Raw genomic sequence first — 21680 nt, forward strand, 5'->3', positions numbered from 1 at the left:
TTTTGTTTGTTTTCTTTTGTTTTGGAATAGCCAAAGCACGTATCCTGTAGACAGTAATGACATTGAATTTAATAATAATAATAATAATAATAATAATAATAATATTGTTCATTCAAAAAAAAAGTTTCAATTTCATTGGTGATGATTGTCAGGAAAGTGTTATGACTTTAACTGATGAGCAAGGTTGGGTAGGATTACTCTGAAAGAATACATGTGGATTACATGTATGTATGTACAAGGTCTGTCAATAAAGTATAGGTCCTTTTTATTTTTTTCAAAAACTATATGGATTTCATTCATATGTTTTTACGTCAGACATGCTTGAACCCTTGTGCGCATGCGTGAGTTTTTCCACGCCTGTCGGTGATGTCATTCGCCTGTGAGCACTCCTTGTGGGAGGAGTCGTCCAGCCCCTCGTCAGAATTCCTTTGTCTGAGAAGTTGCTGAGAGACTGGCGCTTTGTTTGATCAAAATTTTTTCTAAACCTGTGAGACACATCGAAGTGGACATGGTTCGAAAAATTAAGCTGGTTTTCGGTGAAAATTTTAACGGCTGATGAGAGATTTTGAGGTGATACTGTCGCTTTAAGGACTTTTCACGGTGCGAGACGTTGCGCAGCGCTCTCAGGCGGCGTCGTCAGCCTGTTTCAAGATGAAAACCTCCACATTTCAGGCTCTATTGATCCAGGACGTCATGAGAGAACAGAGAACTTTCAGAAGAAGTCGGTTTCAACATTATATCCGGATATTCCACTGTTAAAGGAGATTTTTTTAATGAAAGACGTGCGGACGGATTGCAGCGTCGGCTCGCAGCTGCTGCGACGCTCCGCCACAGGAAAAACACCTCCGTTGGAAGCCTTAAGGACAAGTTGGAACATGTCCAGCTGTTAAACAATTTCTCATATACTCACTCCACTGAAAGCCATCAAAAGCCGCCTGGATTTTACAAATGGTTATCAACACGGAGGTGTTTTTCCTGTGCCGCCGCACCACGCCGGCTGCGTCCCGACGCGCGGACCCGTCCGCACGTCTTTCATTAAAAAAATCTCCTTTAACAGAGGAATATCCGGATAAAATGCTGAAACCGACTTCTTCTGAAACTTCTCTGTTCTCTCACGACGTCCTGGATCAATAGAGCCTGAAATGTGGAGGTTTTCAGCTTGAAACAGGCTGATGATGGCGCCTGGGACCGCTGCGCGACGTCTCGCTCCGTGGGAAGTCCTTAAAGCGACAGTATCACCTCAAAATCTCTCATCAGCCGTTAAAATTTTCACCGAAAACCAGCTTCATTTTTCGAACCGTGTCCACTTCGATGTGCCTCACAGGTTTAGAAAAAATTTTGATCAAACAAAGCGCCAGTCTCTCAGCAACTTCTCAGACAAAGGAATTCTGACGAGGGGCTGGACGACTCCTCCCACAAGGAGTGCTCACAGGCGAATGACGTCACCGATAGGCGTGGAAAAACTCACGCATGCGCACGAGGGTTCAAGCATGTCTGACGTAAAAACATATGAATGAAATCCATATAGTTTTTGAAAAAAATAAAAAGGACCTATACTTTATTGACAGCCCTCGTACATACATTTGGATTACTTGTAATCTTATTACTTTTGGATTACATTTCAAAGTAATCCTACCCAACCTTGCTGATAAGTGATCTTTTAATTTTGATAACCTCAGAGCAGACTATACCTCTGGCACCCCCATAGAGTTACATATATGCTTAATACATATATGTAACTTACATATATGCTTAATACATATATGTAACTTACATATATGCTTAATACATATATGTAACTCTATGGGCACCTCTATGATCTTTGGCGCCCCCCTAAGGAGGTCTTGAACCCCAGGTTGGGAACCATGGCCTTAAAGTATAATACAACTAAATCATCTCTTTTACAGACAGTTTTCTTTAGACAAGTCGTGGGATGGATACATAAACATTTCACAGTTACTGTATATGTCCTGAACTTCATTTGCATTAATCTTTAAGAAACTGGGAAAAAAGAAACTATGGTCCACTGCCATATGATGGAAATAATAATTTATTTGAAGTCTAACACAAAATTATACCGAAGATTCAGATACATACCTTTTTCTATAACTACAAACCATAACCTTTTTAAAATTGTACATTTGTCTGCGTGTTTTCTTAAATTTCTTTAATATGATGAAATATATTTGTGGTGTTGATAAAGTTTCTTCAAACCTGATGACGTCGAGTCTTCCACGTTGGCCCGGACGTGGCAGTTCAGACGGTCTGAGGAAAAACTTGAATAAGTCGTTCGTCGAAACATCCTCGTACTTTGTATCATTAGTGGCAACGCTTCGGAAGTGTAAACCCAGCTATGGGGCTCTCCATTTCAAGTCTTTTCACCAGGTTATTTTCCAAGAAACAAACGAGGATTTTAATGGGTGAGAGAAGCTACTTTACCAGCAGCTAGCTTACGTTTAGCTTGTCCGCTATGTGTTTAGCGTTGTGCGCTTTTAAGACAACAGCGGATTATAAATGATACTCGAAGAAATTTAACTTGTTTCTGAAAGAATATTTTCCACTTTTTTAAATGTAGAGTTTGTAGTTTGTGACTGTGTTTGAAAATATAACGTGGTACTAACGAAAGCTTTATTCTGAATATACCTTTTCAAACTGTCCTTACTTAGTTGTATCAATAATAATTATAATATAAAATAAATATATATATATATATATATATATATATATATATATATATACATATTTGCTAGTGGCTGTCCGTACTTTGCTGTATTGTTTCCGATTGTGGTTTGGGTTTGTTGTTAGGCGTTAGTTCTTAGATTTTGCCTTTGGATTAGACGTCTGAGTCCCTACTACCACTTACATCTTATATCCTACAACCCCTGGCAAAAATTATGGAATCACCGGCCTCGGAGGATGTTCATTCAGTTGTTTAATTTTGTAGAAAAAAAGCAGATCACAGACATGACACAAAACTAAAGTCATTTCAGGTGGCAACTTTCTGGCTTTAAGAAACACTATAAGAAATCAAGAAAAAAAAATTGCGGCAGTCAGTAATGGTTACTTTTTTAGACCAAGCAGAGGGAAAAAAAATATGGACTCACTCAGTTCTGAGGAATAAATTATGGAATCACTCTGTAAATTTTCATCCCCAAAACTAACACCTGCATCAAATCAGATCTGCTCGTTAGTCTGCATCTAAAAAGGAGTGATCACACCTTGAAGAGCTGTTGCACCAAGTGGACTGACATGAATCATGGCTCCAACACGAGAGATGTCAATTGAAACAAAGGAGAGGATTATCAAACTCTTAAAAGAGGGTAAATCATCACGCAATGTTGCAAAAGATGTTGGTTGTTCACAGTCAGCTGTGTCTAAACTCTGGACCAAATACAAACAACATGGGAAAGTTGTTAAAGGCAAACATACTGGTAGACCAAGGAAGACATCAAAGCGTCAAGACAGAAAACTTAAAGCAATATGTCTCAAAAATCGAAAATGCACAACAAAACAAATGAGGAACGAATGGGAGGAAACTGGAGTCAACGTCTGTGACCGAACTGTAAGAAACTGCCTAAAGAAAATGGGATTTACATACAGAAAAGCTAAAGGAAAGCCATCATTAACACCTAAACAGAAAAAAACAAGGTTACAATGGGCTAAGGAAAAGCAATTGTGGACTGTGGATGACTGGATGAAAGTCATATTCAGTGATGAATCTGCTTTGGGCAAGGTGATGATGCTGGAACTTTTGTTTGGTGCTGTTCCAGTGAGATTTATAAAGATGACTGCCTGAAGAGAACATGTAAATGTCCACAGTCATTGATGATATGGGGCTGCATGTCAGGTAAAGCCACTGGGGAGATGGCTGTCATTACATCATCAATAAATGCACAAGTTTACATTGATATTTTGGACACTGATGTTTGGGGATGATGAAATCATTTTTCAAGATGCTCTATGGCAAGATGCATTATCATCTTGCCATAGAGCAAAAACTGTGAAAACATTCCTTGCAAAAAGACACATAGGGTCAATGTCATGGCCTGCAAATAGTCCGGATCTTAATCCAATTGAAAATCTTTGGTGGAAGTTGAAGAAAATGGTCCATGACAAGACTCCAACCTGCAAAGCTGATCTGGCAACAGCAATCAGAGAAAGTTGGAGCCAGATTGATGAAGAGTACTGTTTGTCACTCATTAAGTCCATGCCTCAGAGACTGCAAGCTGTTATAAAAGCCAGAGGTGGTGCAACAAAATACTAGTGACATGTTGGAGCCTTCTTTTGTTTTTCATGATTCCATAATTTTTTCCTCAGAATTGAGTGATTCCATATTTTTTTCCCTCTGCTTGGTCTAAAAAAGTAACTGTTACTGACTGCCACAATTTTTTTTCCTGATTTCTTATAGTGTTTCTTAAAGCCAGAAAGTTGCCATTTGAAGTGACTTTAGTTTTGTGTCATGTCTGTGATCTGCTTTTTTTCTACAAAATTAAACAACTGAATGAACATCCTCCAAGGCCAGTGATTCCACAATTTTTGCCAGGGGTTGTATAATGATTGTTGGTTATCAGGCATGTGATGTGTAGCAATGGGTGAAACCCTAACCCTAAGGGATAATTAGCATAGCTATGTACAGATACAGTGTTATATTATCAATGCTGCCCAGTTGTTCAAAAACCATAGCTGTATTGATAATACAAAATTTTCTCTATAAATAGCCATATTAATTAGGGTTTGGGTTAGAATTGATCTCATAGCCATTCGTACATAAGTGGTATGACCCATCCAGCCATCTAGCTTTTCACTGTAGAAGCTCCTTTTTTTTTTCTTTTTTTTTTACTGGTACCATCAGATTTACTTTTTGCTATTTTCTGACATGATCAATTGATTTTAAAAATGTGTTCAAGAACATTTTGTTATTGAGGTTCTGCTGTTGCTAAAATGTGTCTTAATGTCTGAAACTTGTCTTCTTTGGTGTCTTGTTTTGTACATCTAGCTGTTGAGATGAGTCCTCTTTAGCACCAGTATTAATTTTGTCACACAATTCTTCCCCCTCCACTGTAGTTGGGTTGGACGCTGCAGGGAAAACTACAATCTTGTACAAGCTGAAGCTTGGTGAAGTTGTCACCACAATCCCAACCATTGGTAAGAATTTCTTTTAACTGGTTTATATGCATCGTATGACCTGTAGATTGTGGTGTAATGTTCAGTAAATAAAACTATAGTCATATGTATCACAGTTGTGATTTGTAACACAAGATATGTGAAATGAGTGTGTTTTTATGGTAAAAAAAAAAATGCACATTGTATGATATAGGTATGATAACAAAACGTAGATTGCCAAACTTAAAAAAAAGAAGACAGTGTAACTACAGTTAGAATGGGCTCAGCATGTACTAATACAGAACTAGAGCACTGCACTCATATAGCTCAAACCTCTGCCAACACTAGTTTCCAATTCCACAAATTTTTACCTTGGAAAAAATTCGTAAGATTAAAGTCCTGTTAGAAGTGACTTTTCATAAGCTAAAATATAATACAAAATATAGAGCAAAAGGACTTTTCAATGTTAAAATCAAATATCCACTAAATCTGCAATACAGGTAAGATGCGGATCAAACTTCGTCTATTTATTGATAGTGCCAGTTTGCACCTCATTGTCACAAATGAGTGTTTGAGGCACATTTGATTAAGATATATTGTAAAAGATACATTAAATGGGGGTTTCAATGTTGCATTTAAATGGCCACAAAATCTGTAATCCGGATCAGATCCAGATCAAACTTTGTCAGTTGATAAAGGATGCTGTCCTTCATAAAGCTCTCAGATATGAAAGAAATGTAATTTTTTTTTTTTTTGACAGTTAAGAATTTTTGAAAATTCCTTCAAAGTATGAGAATTTTTCCAAGATTTTCCCTGACTTTGACCTATGACCTTGAAAATTAAATCAGTTCTTGCCTATCAGGATATGAATTCTCTGTAAAAATTTCATAATGATATATGAAAAATTGTGGGTTGCAGGCAGGGGTGAAAACATAACGTCTGCCCAGCTTCGTTGGCAGAAGTAATAACACATCATTTGTCTGTTTGACATAGCAATAAAGATGGAGCATTTTGAAGATATTTTGGAATGGCATGGCAGCCATCTTGAGTTTTACAATTTATTATCCTTGTGGGAGAAATGAGCATAGCAAGATACCTAATTTTTGTTGTTGTTGTTATATATCGTGTTACATGGAACCCCTTGACAGTGGTGCAGCCAGTGATGGTAAACAGTCAATCAATTAATCAATTAATTAACGGGTCTCTGTGATGTTACACCATTGTCATGTGACCCATCCAAAGTTGCCATGTCTGCTCGAGAAGTGCAGGGCTTTCAAAATAAAACCCACTAAACAGAATATGTGTGTGTGTGTGTGTGTGTGTGTGTGTATGTTGCATGAGCTGGACATGCCAGAACGTGCCCCGTGAGGCTTCATCACAGCGTTGCTTTGCGCCTAGCGGCTGCACCACGCTTCTCTTTCCATGACAAAAACTCCTGTAACAGTGAAATGTGCCGTTCATTTTTAAACTGGACGCTGTCTTGATCCGGTATGTCATCTGACTAGCACAGGAATTGTGAAAAGACGTGGACATCAGCACTTTTTCCGGCACATTCCACCGTTACAGGAGTTTTTTTTCATGGAAAGAAAAGCGGAGGGACGCGCCACGGCTCCGTTCATTACGCGGGACAAAACCACCTCGGTGTTGGTCTCACAGGACAGCTTTCAGGTGGATTTCAGATGGATTCCAGTTGCTTTCCAGTCGTGTGAATATCCGATTGTGATTGATGAGCTGGACATGCCAGAACATGTCCCGTGAGGCTTCATCACGGCGTTGCTTTGCGCCGAGCAGCTGCACCGCAACGTGCAGAACTCCTCCGCGCCGCGCTCTCAGCAGTTGTGGGCCGTCCTTAAAGCGGCAGTAACACCCTGTAATCTGTTTAATCCCCATAAAATCGTCCCTGAAAGCCATATTAATTTTTCGAATGGTGTCCACCTGGAGGTCTCTCACAGTTTCTGGAAAAAAATTGATGCAGCAAAACTCCAAATCGTTCATTTATTCGCAATAAAAAATAGACGAGAGAGATGGACCAGTGCTCACTCAAAGCCTGCTCACAGGCGAATGATGCAACCGACAGGCGTGAAAAAACTCACGCATGCGCACGAGGGTTCAAGCTTGTCTGGTGCAATCACACGTGATTCAAATCCATATGGTTTTTAAAAAAAAATGTCGGATACTTTTCTAACAGACCTCGTATATATACGACTGCAATTGCGCAAAGAGAATTTTGAAATGTTCCCAAAAAAAATCCTTCATGCATAAATGTCGTGCTACATGGCGCGATCTGCTCACCAACACGAAATGTAGCTCATCAAGGGGAGTGAAGAAGTAGTGAACGGAGCGAGTGGTTGCATCAGCGGATCGCATCAGAGCGCAGCTTGTCTGAAGGATTATAACGAGATGTTTAATCTATCATAAACATACTTTAACAGCAGCAGACAAGAAGGAAAGAACATGCACCTGTTTTATCAAGCCATGACAAGGTAAACATGACAAATAATTACCTTTTTAGATGGCTCCAAATGCTTTCTCTAGCTCATTCAGTGCGCACGTGCAAACACCACTGCTGGACCGTCCTCTGTGATTCAGGAAGCGATTAGAGCAGTTTTCAACAGACAAATTGCAGAGAAAATGAGTAATCCACTAAGAAATAATTATCTTATATACGCAGCGTGCAGCGCAGAGTGCATGGCAGGCTATGGAACAAAGCACGGCACTGTGGCTGGGATTGTCATGACGACATGCATCCATCAAAGTCATGCAAGTGTCAGCGCAGCGTTAGAATGTTTTAAAAGCAGAAGAAATACAGAGGAGAGAGTTTTTCTGTGTACTGCTGCTAATGATCTTAAACAAACTTTAGGTCTACTCAGTAATAACCTCTGATTACACTGCTTCTCAGCAAGTCCTGCAACCTTTGATATAACTTGATACCTTTTAAAAATACGTGATTAAAAAGATCAATAATTGTCAGTATTGCTTGAAATCAGATGCATTGCGCAGCCCTAACCGACTTTGAATCTGATATTAATCCCAAATAGACTAACAGGTTGTTTAATGCAGGGAGTAAGAGTAGACAAGAACTAAACCTAACATTCTATTAGTTTCTCATAGTTGTTGAATGTTTGTCATCATCACTAATGTCTTAATCACAATGGGAATGCAGGCTTTTATTTTTCCTTGGGAGCAGTTGAATAAAAGTGATGATTTGCTTTTTCTTGAATTAGAACATCCCTTGATAGAGCACAAGTCCAGAACCACTCCAAAATGCAGTTGGGGTCATAATACTTGTATTTTGTTTTTGAGTTACTGACAAAATGAATATAGTCTTAAACCTGCATGCAGATCCAGATCCTCACTGAGTTTAATAGATTCTTTCTCTTCTGGCAACTAATATTTCCCATAACTTTTAAACATGTCAGTAATTTTTTGAGCAGTGCTGATTTTCCAGTTTTATTTCTCTCTCTTTCTCTCTTTCTTTCCATCATAAAGGCTTCAATGTGGAGACAGTAGAATATAGAAATATCTGTTTCACTGTGTGGGATGTGGGCGGCCAGGACAAGATCAGACCCCTCTGGAGACATTACTTCCAGAACACAGAGGTATGAGTGAGAGTGTCACACTGCTTGGGGACAACTTTTTACAATGGTAATAATTAGAGAGTAGGTCACGCCTTTACTGTGACACTGTCAAGTGCATTTCAAAAGAGGATTGGCATTGTGTCATGCCAAAAGGAGAAAAAGAAGATGCAATTTTTATAATCATTTATTTTTCTTCACTCTAGTTTTTTGTAGGATACTTAAACTTGTATATAGTAACATTATTTAGAAAGGTTTCATAGCTGATTTGCTGGTGTAAATCAATTTATTTCTAAATAGTTTGGCCTCGTTGAAAGCCTGTTATTTTATAATGAATTTATTGTGCTCCAGCTGCTGTATAGTTTAATTAAAATAAAGTTTTATCTGCCAAGAAGTTGTCGTCAATGAATGCTTAGAAATTCTGCTAAGCCACTTAATGAGCATATATCAAAGTTTGCTGATGTTGCAACTTAAAAAAATAATACAAGTTGTACTTTTTTCAGCAGTTTTAAAGTAAGTAGATCTTATACTGTCTCTACAATTAATTGGAGTGAAGTACTTGATCACAGTGAGCTTTTTTTAATGGTTGTTTCTGTCCTTTTCTAAATTTAGGGTCTCATCTTCGTAGTGGACAGCAATGACAAAGAAAGAATAGGCGAGTCTGCAGAAGAGCTCAAAAAAATGGTAAGTATCAGCTGTGTTGTACTCTGAAGGGTAATTTGTGTATTACAGAAATGCAGAGTTGAGGATTATTATGACTGTAATTTTGTGGGTCATCACAGGATGACGGGGAAACTTTTAAATTCAGTGATGAGTTTTCCGGAAATTAAAGAAAATCAGGGTTTTTACTCACGTGGTGAACGTTTCCGGGTTGTTTTTGACATGTCAGTCATTCATTTCAGTTCCACGCCCAAACAGTTGGTGGCAGTAGTACACAGTGTTGGTTTGCAAGCCACCAATAATTTCCAAAGAAGAAGGGTTCATTTGTTTTGGGCTTAAGAGTGTTTAAAGTGATATTTTTGGGGACTGCACTGTTGTTGTCCTAACGGTTTACTTTGTTGTGGACATTAAAAGTCACAAGCTGCGTTTTTCCTCCAGTAATCATACATTAAGTGGAGTTAACGGGTGAATCCTTCAGCTGCTAAAAATCAATCAATCAATTTTATTTATATAGCGCCAAATCACAACAAACAGTTGCCCCAAGGCGCTTTATATTGTAAGGCAAGGCCATACAATAATTACGTAAAAACCCCAACGGTCAAAACGACCTCCTGTGAGCAAGCACTTGGCGACAGTGGGAAGAAAAAACTCCCTTTTAACAGGAAGAAACCTCCAGCAGAACCAGGCTCAGGGAGGGGCAGTCTTCTGCTGGGACTGGTTGGGGCTGAGGGAGAGAACCAGGAAAAAGACATGCTGTGGAGGGGAGCAGAGATCAATCACTAATGATTAAATGCAGAGTGGTGCATACACAGCAAAAAGAGAAAGAAACACTCAGTGCATCATGGGAACCCCCCAGCAGTCTAAGTCTATAGCAGCATAACTAGGGGATGGTTCAGGGTCACCTGATCCAGCCCTAACTATAAGCTTTAGCAAAAAGGAAAGTTTTAAGCCTAATCTTAAAAGTAGAGAGGGTGTCTGTCTCCCTGATCTGAATTGGGAGCTGGTTCCGAAGGAGAGGAGCCTGAAAGCTGAAGGCTCTGCCTCCCATTCTACTCTTACAAACCCTAGGAACTACAAGTAAGCCTGCAGTCTGAGAGCGAAGCGCTCTATTGGGGTGATATGGTACTATGAGGTCCCTAAGATAAGATGGGACCTGATTATTCAAAACCTTATAAGTAAGAAGAAGAATTTTAAATTCTGTTCTAGAATTAACAGGAAGCCAATGAAGAGAGGCCAATATGGGTGAGATATGCTCTCTCCTTCTAGTTCCTGTTAGTACTCTAGCTGCAGCATTTTGAATTAACTGAAGGCTTTTCAGGGAACTTTTAGGACAACCTGATAATAATGAATTACAATAGTCCAGCCTAGAGGAAATAAATGCATGAATTAGTTTTTCAGCATCACTCTGAGACAAGACCTTTCTAATTTTAGAGATATTGCGTAAATGCAAAAAAGCAGTCTTACATATTTGTTTAAAAATGATAGCGCCATTAGCATTCAGACAAGAGTTTAACTCTCTGCGAGTCAAAACTACAAGATTAATTACTTTGAGCAACGGACAAAAATTTGTTTGAGGTGAGTGAGTGAAAATAATACCTGTGTTAACCCCCAAAACGTGAATCAGCTGAAAATCATGAATTATCCACAAACCGTTAATTGCAAAATGTGAATATTGAAAACAAAAAAATCTCACAAAACGTGAACGCGGGTCCGCAAAATATGAATATCATTCATACTATATATCTGTTTTTTCAGTTTAAGTAGTTTATGGATTTCAGTTTACAGCTCAATTACTGCAGGAAATCGTGATCGCAAACCCGATCACCGCAAAAATGATTTTTGTGCGGGTGTCACTGCAGCCTGAGGTCATCCAATCCAGTTTATTTGTAGAGCACATTAAAAATCAACAAGGTTGACCAAAGTGCTGTATAAAAAAGACATTTATAAAATAAATACATGGTAGACAACAGTGGCAACAGTATAAATCTTTACAACAGTAAAATCATAAACTCTCGAGTCAAAAGCCAAAGAAAACAAATATGTTTTAAGGTGAGATTTAAAGACTCGAAGTGACTCTTGCCAGCCTGATGCAGAGAGGCAGGTCATTCCACAATCTGGGACCAGCAACAGAACAAGCTTTATCACCTCTAAGTTTGAGCTTGGTCTAGGAACTACAAGCAGAGCTTGATCTTGTGACCTAAGAGAACGTGATGGAGAATAAGACACGAGCAGGTCAGACAGATAATGTGGGGCAAGATTATTGAGACATTTAAAAACAAACAATAAAATTTTAAAAGCATAATGATATCGAACTGGCAACCAGTGAAGGGAAGAAAGAATGGGTGAAATATGATCATGCTTCCAGGATCCAGTTAAAAGATGGGCTGCAGCGTTCTGAACCAGCTGCAGCCGTGCAAGCGAGGCCTGACTGATACCGACGTACAACACATTACAGTAGTCCAGCCAAGTCATGACAAAACCATAGATTAAGATCTCCAAGTGATGCCTTGAAAGTGAGGGCTTTATCTGAAGTCCCTTTCACACCGGCCCGCTTCATGTGGCATCATGACAACGCAGGAATGTCTGTCAGGTGCGCGCAGCAGGGGGTAGAGAGGAGGTGCTGCAGCCAGTCTGTGTGCGCTCTGATTTCTTGTCCAGTTTCTATGTCGTGTTCTGAGCTGCAGGTCTGCGCTCTGAGTTCTCTTACAGTTTATCTTTCTTCCTGTGACCGGGAGCTGCAGCCAGCTTGCGCGTGTTTGCACACGCGCGAACTGTCCGTGAGTGGACATGGAGAAGTCTGGTGTTTTTACTGGATGTGGACATGTCCTGTCTCTCGCAGTCAGTCTGTAGCAGGACTTATTTATGGACTTTAGCACAATCAGAGAGAATTTGACAAGGTGAGCACAATGAGCTGTGGTCAGGCTGCAATCTGAGGATTTTTTTTTCTTGTAATTGTTCACGTGTGGTGTAGATTTACTGCATTGTGTACACGGTATAAAAGGTTTGTGTCAACAATCTTGCGTGATCTGTAGCTCAGGAACAATAGAACACAGCAGGAATCACATTGAGTACCATCCCGTTGCCCTGACATGCGTATAAACCACTTTCTGCGTCCTTCGCTTGACGCAGAAAAAATGAAACATGTTTAATTTTTGGCGTCCGATTTGCTTCATCCTTTGCGTCCATCACGGTGTTCTTGGCATTGAGCTACATCATCTCGGCACTAGGTTGCATCCACGTGGCGTCGACATGATGCCGTACGATGCAACTTGAAGTGGGCCTGGTGTGAAAGGGGCTTGCCTTTACAACAGCACTGATTTGTTTATAAAGTTTAAAATCTCCATCCATTTTCACACCAAAGTTACAGACTAGATTTAATACATTGTCAGTTGTCCAAGGTTTATTGAACCACAACAACCTGATTTACTTGGCCCGGCCATAAGAACTTCAGTTTTCTTTTCATTAAAAAGAGTAGAAAGTTTGTGGACATCCAGTCTTTAATGTTCTCAATGCACTATGCCGCGTTCACACCGGGCGCGATCAGACGCTACAAATTCACGTGGGTCACCAGGCGACGGACGCGCCTCCTTCGCCCGGTGTGTCGCTCTGCTTGGGTGGACTTTCGCTGCGAAAATTCGCCCCGGTGCATCATCAAATAGGAGGAGCTTCCATTCCGCTCGCCGGCTCCGGTTGTCCGTCAAGCTAACATGACGGACCTTGATCACACGGAGCGAGTTGCTGTGGAAAGCTCCCAATACAGAGAGTATCATTATATGCTCCAGGAGCTGTGTCTGGGTGACGGCCACTTTCAGTGGTCATTCCACCTCTGCGGGAGCCAGTTTGAGGATCAACTGTCCCGTTCGCGCGCGCACATGTAAATAATTAAACAAAAAGAAAGAAAGAAACTCCGCTGCTTGCTGCAGCTGGCTCTTCCCCCAAAAAACTCTTGTCATAATTGTGTTTAGAAACCAGTCACCATTTGCGTTATTATACAGCTGTGTAGTTAATAAGTAAAATAATCTCCAGGACGATTCGCGCGCGCACGTAAAAGAAAAAGAAACTCCGCTCCCCGCTGCTGTTCGCTCCAAAAACTGTCATGATTGTGAAATAAAGGACAAAAGAGACATAAGTCCTGCTCACAGGCTGCTACCAGATACAGGACATGTTCACATCTTCAGTGAAACTCCAGACATCTCCACGTCACTACATATTCAGTCCCTGATTGGTCATCGCGGCACGACGAGACGAAAAAGTTCAGATTTTTGAACTTGGGGAAGAGGACAACGCGACGTGACGCGACGCAATATCGCGCCACAAATGCGCAGAACGCTCAAAATCGCTTCACTCGCGTCCATCGCGTCGCGCTGCGCGGTTTGGCGCCAAAGCGCATCCTTACATAGGGATTACATGGCAACCTGTGGCTGCAGTCGCTCGCATCGCACCCGGTGTGAACGCGGGATAAAAGTTGATTGGCACTGAATGCATTCTAATGCTCTGGGGGCACATAGATTTGGCTGTCATCGACATAGAGGTGAAATGACACCCCAAATCTACGAAAACTGATCCCAGTGGAAACAAATACAATGAAAAAAGTGGCCCAAGAATGGACCCTTGTGGCACACCACATGACAGGGGATGCGTGGAGGAAACAAAATCTCCAAGTCTTACACAAAAACTCCTATCCGTTAAGTAGGATCTGAACCATTCTAGAGCATAGCCCTGAATGCTGACCACATTCTTAAGGCAATCCAGGAGGATCTCATGATTCACTGTCGACCTCAGTGGTCAGATCCAACAACACCAAAACAGTGTGACCAGAATCAGTGGATACCGGAATGTTGTTAAAAACCCTCATCAAAGCTGACTCAGTACTGTGAAAATTCTTAAAACCAGATTTAAAGAACTCAGCAATTTCATGCTCATCTAAGAATGCTTTCAGCTGATTATAAACAATTTTCTCCAACACTTTTGACAGAAATGTTAGTTTGGAAATAGGGCAAAAGTTGGATAGGTCACCAGGATCAAAACCAGCCTTTTTTATTAACAGTTGGACAACCGCGTGCTTCAGGCTAGCAGGTACTACCCCATTTATCAAGATTCCATTGACACAATCTAGGACAGAGGAAGCCATTGTGGCACACACAGGTTCACTAGTATTTGGACAGTGTCACCATTTTTATTAGCTCGTCCGGACTGTTGGACACATTATCATAAAGATTTTGGAAGACAGCCAACTACCAGAAAAATATTCACAGTAGTGTGTGAATTACTATTCCCTAAGATTTCACCTATTTCACCTGATAGTTCAGGTTTCATTCAGAAGTGTATTTACACAGTAGGGTAAATACTAAAATCACTCAAAATTTACAAGTTATTTACAAGAGCATTGTTTACTGCATGTCATAGTTTTTACATAGTGTGGAGGATTAGTTCGGAGAATAAAACCAGGTGAGCTCTGTGTCGTTGTCGCACTGGTTGTCATGTTGCCTCTGTACAACACCACAAAGATTTGAAATGAAACAATCAATGTGTTTTTCTGTGTAGGTCTCTGTACCGTATTCGTCTTGGACCCAAATCTGTGTGTTAGTTAGTCCATTACTTAGTCTTTCTGGTATTCATTCATTCATTTTGTGTACCTGCTTACTTAAGGGGTCACTGGAGTCTATCCCACCAGCCATAGGGCGAGAGGGCCTGGACATGCCGGCAGTCTGTCGCAGGGCTAGTCTGTCGGCAAAAAAAAAACACACGCAAAAACCAAACATGAATAGGTTTTTATTTTTTTATTTATTTATTTATTTATTGAGTTTTCATGCTAATGTTAGCCCATTAACATTGTGTTAAATATATCACATTAACCATTTAGCAATTGCAGCCATTTGTTACTCTATGAGCAGCTTCTCCTCTCACAGCCACAGAAGCTTGGGTGTTTTTCAAGGCTCACCTCTCGAGTCTCCTTGTATGGGTAGTACTCAGTTTTTGAGAACTGTCTACTCCACACAGATTTGCATACATTACCATTTTGTTTGTATTAATGACTGAAGTAAGTCAAGACCAAGATGTATTCAGTGACTTGTTCATGGATCCATTCCCTGGCTTATATAACAGTAATCAGTTTGTCAAATTATTTATCAACTCTGGAAGTGATGGGACTAGGGATGGGTATTGCTAAGATTTTATCTATCGATGCCATTATCGATCCGATTCCTTTTCGATTCCCTTTTCGATACCTCTTGTGAATTTTGTACTAAAAGTAGGCTTTGCAGGGTTCTATGTATTTCATTAAGTCTTAAAGTAAATAAATATGAAATTGGTCACTGTATCCGTGATCTCTGGACATAAATAAAAATAAAATGGTGTTTTGCTTTGAAGATATTCATTCCGACTGGATTCTATCGTTCTAACTTGACTCGGCAGAGAGCCGCACAGCGTTTGGAGCTGTGTGTACAGAACAGAGGACGATTCTCGTTTCTTTCTCGCAACAAGACAGGGGTCCCTGTTACTAACTTTAATCCGCACAAAAGTGAATCACGATTTCACATATTCAGGGATGAAAGTGGTGAAAAACAAAAAGAGCTGAAACCCAAAATTACCCCCCAACACCACCTCCATGAAAATGTCTGAATTCTAGAAGCTCTGAAATGCAATCTGGGACTATTCCAGACAATAAACTGGAGTGACTGCAGCATTCATTTAGGTGAGAAAAAAAAAAAAACTTAATCAAATTCATTCCAGTAGTATTCTGCTCTTACTAGGATTCAGCAGTTTTCTGGTTTGGCAGATAGTTCTGGAGCAAATCACTGAAGAAATTAACATATTGAAAATATGGTTTGACCGAAACAGTCATTAAACTTAAATAAGACAGGGATGAAATAGAGGTGTAAGAGTCACTAGGTGTTCATAGGAAACACTTATTTATTTCTGTATGTATGTATGTATGTATTTATTTATGTATGTTCATTGTTAGTTGGTTTTATATTTTCTGTTGTGTTTTCATTAAGGTTGTTTTTGTCTCTTTCTCTAAAATTGTATATAATCATTAGATTACTTATTACTATTATTGTTGTGCTTGCTATTAATATATAAACAAAAATAAATAAAAAAATAGTTTGTAATACATTTGACTCTTTTACAACAACAAACGCTTGACAGCTGCACATGCTTAATGCTAACTTAACATTGAAATGTAAATGCCATAGACATGCTAACGTGTTAGCATCGGTCCCATTTTTAAGTTATAAAATACATCTATCAACTGTTTCAGAAAACCATAACAGGTCGGTTTAACATAAAAAGGTAAATAATACTCAGTTATATGCTTTTTAGGGTTTTAGCGCAGGAAAGCGAAAGAAAAAAATTAATAAACGAAACAATGATCGAAGCACTGCTTCAATCTGCGAATCACTGCTTCGATTGTATCAGGGTTCAAAGCAAAGCTGCGCTGCAGAAAAGTTGATTACAGACCTGCTGCAGGGTCTGTAATCAATCTTGAGAAGTTATAACTTTCCTGACAAACACCCCCAAAAACAACGGCCACTCTGAAGGACTGATAAGGGAATCGTTAAGTAAAAAGGTTATTGATGTCGGTGGATCGAACCATTTCTTAATGATACCCGAAAGGAACCGGTTCTCGATACCCATCCCTAGATGGGACTTTATATAATTGTGGCTTATGCCTAAATGGTTATTGTGAAATCCCCTGAGTAAAGCTGAAAGTCGAGCACGTCTTTTCTTTTAATTCTATTGTGATATGTATTGGCAACATTACAAAACATTCACTGTTCAAATACTTATGGACCTGACTGCAGCATAGTAAGACTACATTTACCATATCACAATATTTCCCACAATAATTGCAATGTGACATTTTCTTCAAATCATGCAGCTCTACTGTCTTCAACTATTTCCTTTTAATCTGCTTCAGTTTCTTTAAAATTTTGAGTTAGTCTTTGCGTTGATCTTATTCTGGAGTCTTTTCACCTTATGTCATAAAGGTCTGATGGTAATAAATGTCAGAATTCTCTGTCAGTTGTGAGTGGTAATAATTGTGGCCATTGCGCCATTATTAGCCCGGCAACTGTAGCGAGAGTTCTGGGTGCCGCTTGTAGTTAAATCTCGTTTGTTTCTGCAGTTGCAGGAGGATGAGTTGCGAGATGCTATTTTGCTGGTGTTCGCTAACAAACAGGATCTACCCAACGCTTTAACAGTCGACGAACTCACAGATAAACTTCAGTTGCAGACCTTCCGCAGAAAAGTAAGTCATGAGAATAAGGTAGACATTCCTGTAGTGGAATATAAATTTAAGTCGCATACAAAGCCACACATAATCAAACTCCATATGGTTTGACTCCACAGTGGTACATTCAGGCGACCTGCGCCACCACCGGTACAGGGCTGTACGAAGGACTTGACTGGCTTTCCAACGAGCTGGTGAAGTAAAGAGGTTTTTGCTGAAAGGGCGACAGTGAGACATGGAGCACCGCAGGACAGAAGACAGACATTGATTCTTGAGCTGTTTGGTCTTCATGCACCTGTGGTCACAAAAAAGGACAAAGCTGGTGGACAGTGTAATCACTATTGTAACATTTTAATATCTTTCCCCCCCATTATTACTATATTATTACTACTGCTTTTTTTCCACCATCTAGCAGCGAGTTGTAATTTCCTGTTTAAATGCATGATGAGCATAAATTTATTAAGAAAATGTCAACGGTCTCCCCCCACTCCCACCCCCTTTCCTTCACACTGTGTGTGGATACACAGTATGTGAAAGGAGTTATCTTCTCTAGGCAGTTATCGTCCACTTGTCTAATTTTCAGACTTGGTTATCCTTCTTAGCAACCCTGGACTTAAGGAACCCTCAGAGCCGTGGTGAATGATAATTTGCATTTGGCAACAAACTGTTCATCTCTCTCTTGTACCTTTGCTCATTCCTGCTGTGCCCATCCATACAGACCTGTAAAATGAGGCGAATGAAGATTGCAGTGGTGTCACATTGTGTTGTGGACTCCCTGTAAACTGTTTCTAAAAGGGAACATTGTGCCTTCTGGCCCCTTGCTACACAAATCTTAAGTAATCCTCTTATTATCTCATGCTTAGGTCATGCTCCCTCTTTAGATGTTTTAGTGGCTTTATTGCTTTTGTAAGACAGTATTGCAGTAACATTTCCTCTTGTGCTGTTCTGCACTACAGCAGGCTGAGTATAAATGTGATTTGCAGCTTAAATCTCCACAAGTAAGTCATTGAACATGTGAATTGCCCCACACTCCTCTTCACATCTTTTTTTTAATCTACAATTTTTTTTTTTTTTTTTTTTAATGAAGAAAAATGAGTCTCCATTCTTGAAGGTGCTTTTTTCCTTTGATGGATAGAAGTGTAATTAAAGTCCACATAAACAAGTAGCCTCATGTTTTTTTCCTTTTTGACTTGGCCAGTGTTTATTGCAGCTTGTGTGCAAATTGAAAATACTGTAGGTTTTTTTTTTCTATGATTATTATTACTTGCCCCTTACCTACACCCAAAATGTAAAAACACACCCGCAGTCAAGTTTGGCTGGGTCGACATTCCAAACAATGCTTTCAAATGCTGCATGAAGCTGGTACACCTAATGTTGATGTGCTAACAGTTTTACAAAAAAAGAGCTTAAAATAAAGTCACTTAAAAATGCTGATTATCCACTGTGTTGATTATTGAGGGCAGGCAGATGCTGTTTGGAGTTGAAGCGTCATTCATTTTTTTTGTCCCCGTGGTATCAAATGGGGGGGGGGGGGGTTGGTATACCAATCAGTATGCTTGAGTCCATTTTCACTTAACATATCTCAAGAACGAGTTGACCAGTTTCATTCATATTTAACGAAAGGGTGTACTTGGGTGATCCCCGACTACAGTCGATTACTGTGACCTTGGGGTCAGTTTCAAGGTTACAGTGAGATATTCAAGATATTGTCATTGCCACCCTTGCTAGCGTGATGTCTCAAGAACCACTTGACCAGTTTTGTTTATTAACAAAAGCGTATACTTGGGTGATCCCCTGATCCCACCGAACAATGAAGGATGAATAATGAGCCATGTAGCATGTCTCTTTTTTTTTTCTCTCTCTTTTTTTGGAGGGGTGGTGGCTCTGAGAGGCAGAATATTCAGCTAGCAAGCTTCTTTGAAACAGTTCCACATAAAAAAAAGTGAAGGATTATGGGAAAATATGATCCAAGGCAACATTTAAGGACAATAGTTGCACAATTTAGGACAGTCTTATTTAAATGAGATTCAGTCTTCCTTGCCACCAAGGGATTGCCATGATGACTTAAACGATAATTGCATGACAATCGGTGTCCGACAGTGGGTTGATAATTTTATAGTTAAGTAGTCATATCAGTGTGCCTGAAGATGGTAAATTCTGTTGAAATCTGACAGTTAATCCCAGTGACCTCTGGCTGACTGTCCTATGGCAATTTTAGTAAACACCTACAGTAAGTGTACCGCATTTGGAACAAAAACTGATTCCTTGACCTTTGCCAAATTTAATTTTCATTGTCAATTTGACACAATCACAGTCATTATGGGATTAGTGGAAATCAGTAAAAACACCAACACAGAGTTGGCCAGACCACGATCTTGACTACGGTGATTGACTTTTAACAAGCCTGATCTTGCTTGGGTAATCCCAGAACCTACCAACATATATGTACCAATTGCGGTGGACATTAGAGTGAAAATTAAGCAAAATACAAATGAAGTCAGGCATGCCCCTTGGGTAATTTTGAAATACAGGAATTGAAAAAGTACATTTTGGTGGAATGTACCAAAAAATAGGCATGTTTGATGGACAAAATGTACCTGTATTTTTTCTTTTCCAACTTTTTGGATTGTACATTCTAACATGTTATAATAGCCAAGTTGCCTTTGTGTGTGTGCTTGTGTATGGTGAAACCGGGGAGAGCTGACCTTTGTCGTTTGGTATGCTTATGCATTTTGGGTCAAGGATGAACACCGTGAAAACAGAAAGATGACAGGACTAATATTTTTTTTTGAGAAATTGGTGATTTTAGCTAACTAGTAAACAAATAGATATTGTGCTGCAATGTACCACGGGAGTTTGGGGGATTTAAATGTTATTGTGGTTCATATTAATTTAAGTGTTGTTAGTGTTATTGATTTATTATGTTTTTGTAGATCAATTGGTGTTGTTTTAAGTGTTATATTGTTACCACGAATGACTAAAGTGTCATGCTCCTGGTACGTACTACAAGTGAATTGCTTTTAATGTCTTCTGTCACTGTCTCTGTCAAATTAAAAGCACCTGCTTACAGCAGAATGCAGAAAATACAAAACCTCTGTGTGCGTGTATACAATTTTCATCACACACAAAATGTGGAGATCCGACATTTGCTGTTTGGTATTGCTTATGTCTTTTGCATCAAGGATGAACGGTGCCAAAACGGAACATTGATAAGACTAAAATTTTTAGAGAAGCTACAGTGAGGAAAATAAGTATTTGAACACCCCGTGATTTTTCAAGTTCTCCCACTTAGAAATCATGGAGGGGTCTGAAATTTTCATCTTAGGTACATGTCCACTGTGAGAGACATAATCTAAAAAAAAAAAAATCTAGAAATCACGATGTATAATTTTTTAAATAATTTATTTGTATGTTACTGCTGCAAATAAGTATTTGAACACCTGTGAAAATCAATGTTAATATTTGGTACAGTAGCCTGTGTTTGCAATTACAGAGGTCAAACGTTTCCTGTAGTTTTTCACCAGGTTTTCACACACTGCAGCAGGGATTTTGGTCCACTTCTCCATACAGATCTTCTCTAAATCTTTCAGGTTTGGAGTTTCAGCTCCCTCCAAAGGTTTTCTATTGAGTTCAGGTCTGGAGATTGGCCAGGCCACTCCAGGACCTTGAAATGCTTCTTACGGAGCCCCTCCTTAGTTGCCCTGGCTGTGTGTTTGGGATCATTGTCATGCTGGAAGACCCAGCCATAACCCATCTTCAATGCTGTTACTGAGGGAAGGAGGTTGTTTGCCAAAAATCTTGCAATACATGACCCCATCCATCCTCCCTTCAATACGGTGCAGTCGTCCTGTCCCCTTTGCAGAAGAGCACCCCCAGTGTATGATGTTTCCACCCCCATCTTCATGGTTGGGATGGTTTTCTTGGGGTTGTTCTCATCCTCTAAACATGATGAGTGGAGTTGATTCCAAACGGCTCTATTCCGGTCTCATCTGACCACACGACCTTCTCCCATGCCTCCTCTGGATCATCCAGATGGTCACTGGTGAACTTCAAACGGGCCTGGACATGTGCTGGCTTGAGCAGGGGGACCTTGCTGCCCTGCAGGATTT

The 21680-nt window shown here is 39.8% G+C and overlaps 1 protein-coding gene across 1 annotated transcript; it reads left to right on the plus strand.

Annotated features, from left to right (window-relative positions):
* The first annotated feature begins 2219 nt into the window (after positions 1 to 2219).
* LOC117515886 (ADP-ribosylation factor 4) lies at positions 2220 to 19005 on the plus strand. The gene is made up of 6 exons (XM_034176658.1): positions 2220 to 2420; positions 5065 to 5145; positions 8593 to 8702; positions 9291 to 9362; positions 17467 to 17589; positions 17691 to 19005. The coding sequence occupies exons 1-6, from the start codon at positions 2354 to 2356 to the stop codon at positions 17772 to 17774; spliced, it is 537 nt and encodes a 178-aa protein (XP_034032549.1). The 5' UTR covers positions 2220 to 2353; the 3' UTR covers positions 17775 to 19005.
* The last annotated feature ends 2675 nt before the right edge of the window (positions 19006 to 21680 follow it).

The sequence above is a fragment of the Thalassophryne amazonica genome, chromosome 8, assembly GCF_902500255.1.
Source record: "Thalassophryne amazonica chromosome 8, fThaAma1.1, whole genome shotgun sequence".
NCBI lineage: Eukaryota > Metazoa > Chordata > Actinopteri > Batrachoidiformes > Batrachoididae > Thalassophryne > Thalassophryne amazonica.